The following is a 2,641-nucleotide window of genomic DNA, read 5'->3' on the forward strand; positions in this document are numbered from 1 at the left end:
CTTTTAAAACTTTATAAATAAATTTGACACCTCCCTCCAACTTCGTAAATAAAATTTGGATTCTTCCCATAAATAATTTTACTTGTTGTTTAACCTTTTATACTAAATCCCTTAATAAAATAAGAGAGTTGTAACCTATTGTTACAGTTGTAACCTATTGTTACATCACAATTTATCATTTGGAAAGAGACCCACAACAGCACAATCATTATAAGTATCCTGCCATAGTCTTTAATTTCATTATTTTCTGAACTTGAGAGATAATAATAGCAGCAGCTTAAGGCAAGGAGATATATATCAATGGCGCCATTGAATGTCATTATATTATCAAATGAGTTTGTGAGGCCATCCTCTCCCACCAATTATCCTTTCAAAAAATATCAACTATCCATGCTGGATCAATTAATGCCTAGTTTCTTCATCCCCACAATTCTCTATTACCATCACCAGTTCCAAACCACTTCCATCGCACAACTTGAACTCATCTCTTCCCGCCTTAGAGAATCGCTCTCCCAAACCCTGACCATGTTCTACCCTTTTGCAGGGAGGCTCAATAGATGCGACAACTCAATAGACTGCAACGACATGGGCGTTCGATATTTGGAGGCAAAAGTCAATTCAATGATCATGGACGTGATCGAGTGCCACGAAACAGAAATTGTTGACCCGCTCATACCCAACTTGATGGGAAATGGTGAAGAAGAAGATGAGATTTTCGCAATCCAAGTTAACTACTTTAACTGCGGAGGTATCACAATTGGCACCTATGTCCCACATAAGATTGCAGACGGGGTGTCATTTTTCTCATTCATGACATCGTGGGCTACCATATGTCGCCAACATGATAACACGATTAATACCTTGAAGCCGAGCTTTCCCTCATCATCCCTCTTCCCGCCAAAGGAGAAACACGACTACAATCCTCTATCCGAAGACTGTAAAGAGACCCTTGTCACTAGGAGGTTTGTTTTTGACGCAAGTAAGATAAGTTCAATGAGAGCAAAGGCGAAAATTGATCATGATCATCCCATTCCAACCCGAGTGGAAGTAGTATCGACTTTCATATGGAAGTATGCTACCTTCGATAAGCCTGACAAACAATACATCGCATTTCAGGTGGTGAACCTAAGGAGCCGAATGGTGCCTCCATTGTCGGAGCATGCGATTGGGAATCTCGTCGTGCCGGCATATGCATATTGTAGCTATGAAGACTCTAAGGATTTAACAGTGATGGAAATGAAGGTGAGGGAAGGGATTCGGAGAATTGATGACAAATACATAAGGCGTATTCAAGGGGATGAAGGGTATGCAGTGATGATGAAAAATTGGATGAAGGTAGAGGATGCCAATATCTTTAGATTTAGCAGTTGGTGCAGGTTTCCAGTTTATAATGTTGATTTTGGTATGGGGAAGCCTGTTTGGGCGAGCTTAGGCAGTTATAACAACAAGAACCTTGCTATTCTACTGGATTCAAAATGCGGAGAAGGAATAGAGGCGTGGGTTACTATGAATGAACAAGACATGGCTCGTTTTCAGCTTGCTTTTGTTAGAGCTAATACATCATCATCAACATCAACGTAAATTAACTTGCATCAGACATCACTCCATCTAATCTTTCATCTTTGTAAAATAAATTTGTTTTTATGTATTTGCATAATTAGTTAATTTAAATATATCAACTATAATATATATATATATATATATATATGAAATAGAAAATAAATTATAAAATATTAATATATTTCATGTAAAATTTATTAGAATTATATATAATATACTAAATTTCTATTGGCAAGTACCTATTTTTTTATCCCAAATTGAAAATAAATTTGTCCGATTTAATATAATAATTATACTTGATTATTGGATTGAGAGAAAAAAATAAAAAACACTTTTCATGAATGATTTTATATGACCCTTTAAAAACGATATCCAATTAAAGAATATGACTGTAAAATTTTATTACGATGATATAGAAATAGCACTAAAAATATTACGTGACAATAATCCATATTTTTTATTTTAAGAGTAATATGAGTTCGACTAAGTTGAATTATTTAAAAATTTAAGAATTCAAAATGTTTAGTTATCTATTGTGCGTATTTGGACAAACTCACAAATTACGAATTTATTCTCTAAATATTAGCTACTTGGATTTTTCATGAAAATATTGTTCCACTACAAAATAATTGTCAAATCGCAACATATAGCTGCAACATTTATTTCCTTAATGCAAGTTTTAAAGAACAACAATTCACATTGCAATAAAAGTTTGAAATATTGCAAAATTTTCAAATATATTTTCAACCAAAACGAATTTTTACCGAAAATATAATCCGAAAAATATTTAATTCAAAATATATCACTAGAAATAGAAAAATCTAATATTTTTTCTAAATCTATATTAATATAGCCTTATAAATAAACTAGTAATTAAGTAGCAATAGAATAATGTAACATCACTAACATATATTAACGTCAATATTTATAAAATATTTTGCAATAAAATTTATTTTCATTAATTATTGTAACAAATATTATAAATAAGGTTGTGATTATTGTAAATTAAAATCTCAAGTAATTCGGATAATATTGATAAGTAAATTTGTAATAAACATTGCATTAACACAAATAAATAATA

At 32.0% G+C, this 2,641-nt stretch overlaps 1 protein-coding gene across 1 annotated transcript; it reads left to right on the forward strand.

Annotated features, from left to right (window-relative positions):
• The first annotated feature begins 300 nt into the window (after window positions 1–300).
• LOC124942457 (stemmadenine O-acetyltransferase-like) lies at window positions 301–1,581 on the forward strand. The gene has a single exon (XM_047482972.1). It carries the CDS (start codon window positions 301–303, stop codon window positions 1,579–1,581), a length of 1,281 nt encoding a protein of 426 aa, XP_047338928.1.
• Window positions 1,582–2,641: the final 1,060 nt, after the last annotated feature.

This window comes from Impatiens glandulifera, chromosome 1, assembly GCF_907164915.1.
Source record: "Impatiens glandulifera chromosome 1, dImpGla2.1, whole genome shotgun sequence".
Taxonomy (NCBI): Eukaryota; Viridiplantae; Streptophyta; class Magnoliopsida; order Ericales; family Balsaminaceae; genus Impatiens; species Impatiens glandulifera.

Bases quoted from the DNA above. Each gene is read 5' to 3' on its own strand.
- LOC124942457 (XM_047482972.1), top strand. From the start codon at position 301: ATGGCGCCATTGAATGTCATTATATTATCAAATGAGTTTGTGAGGCCA.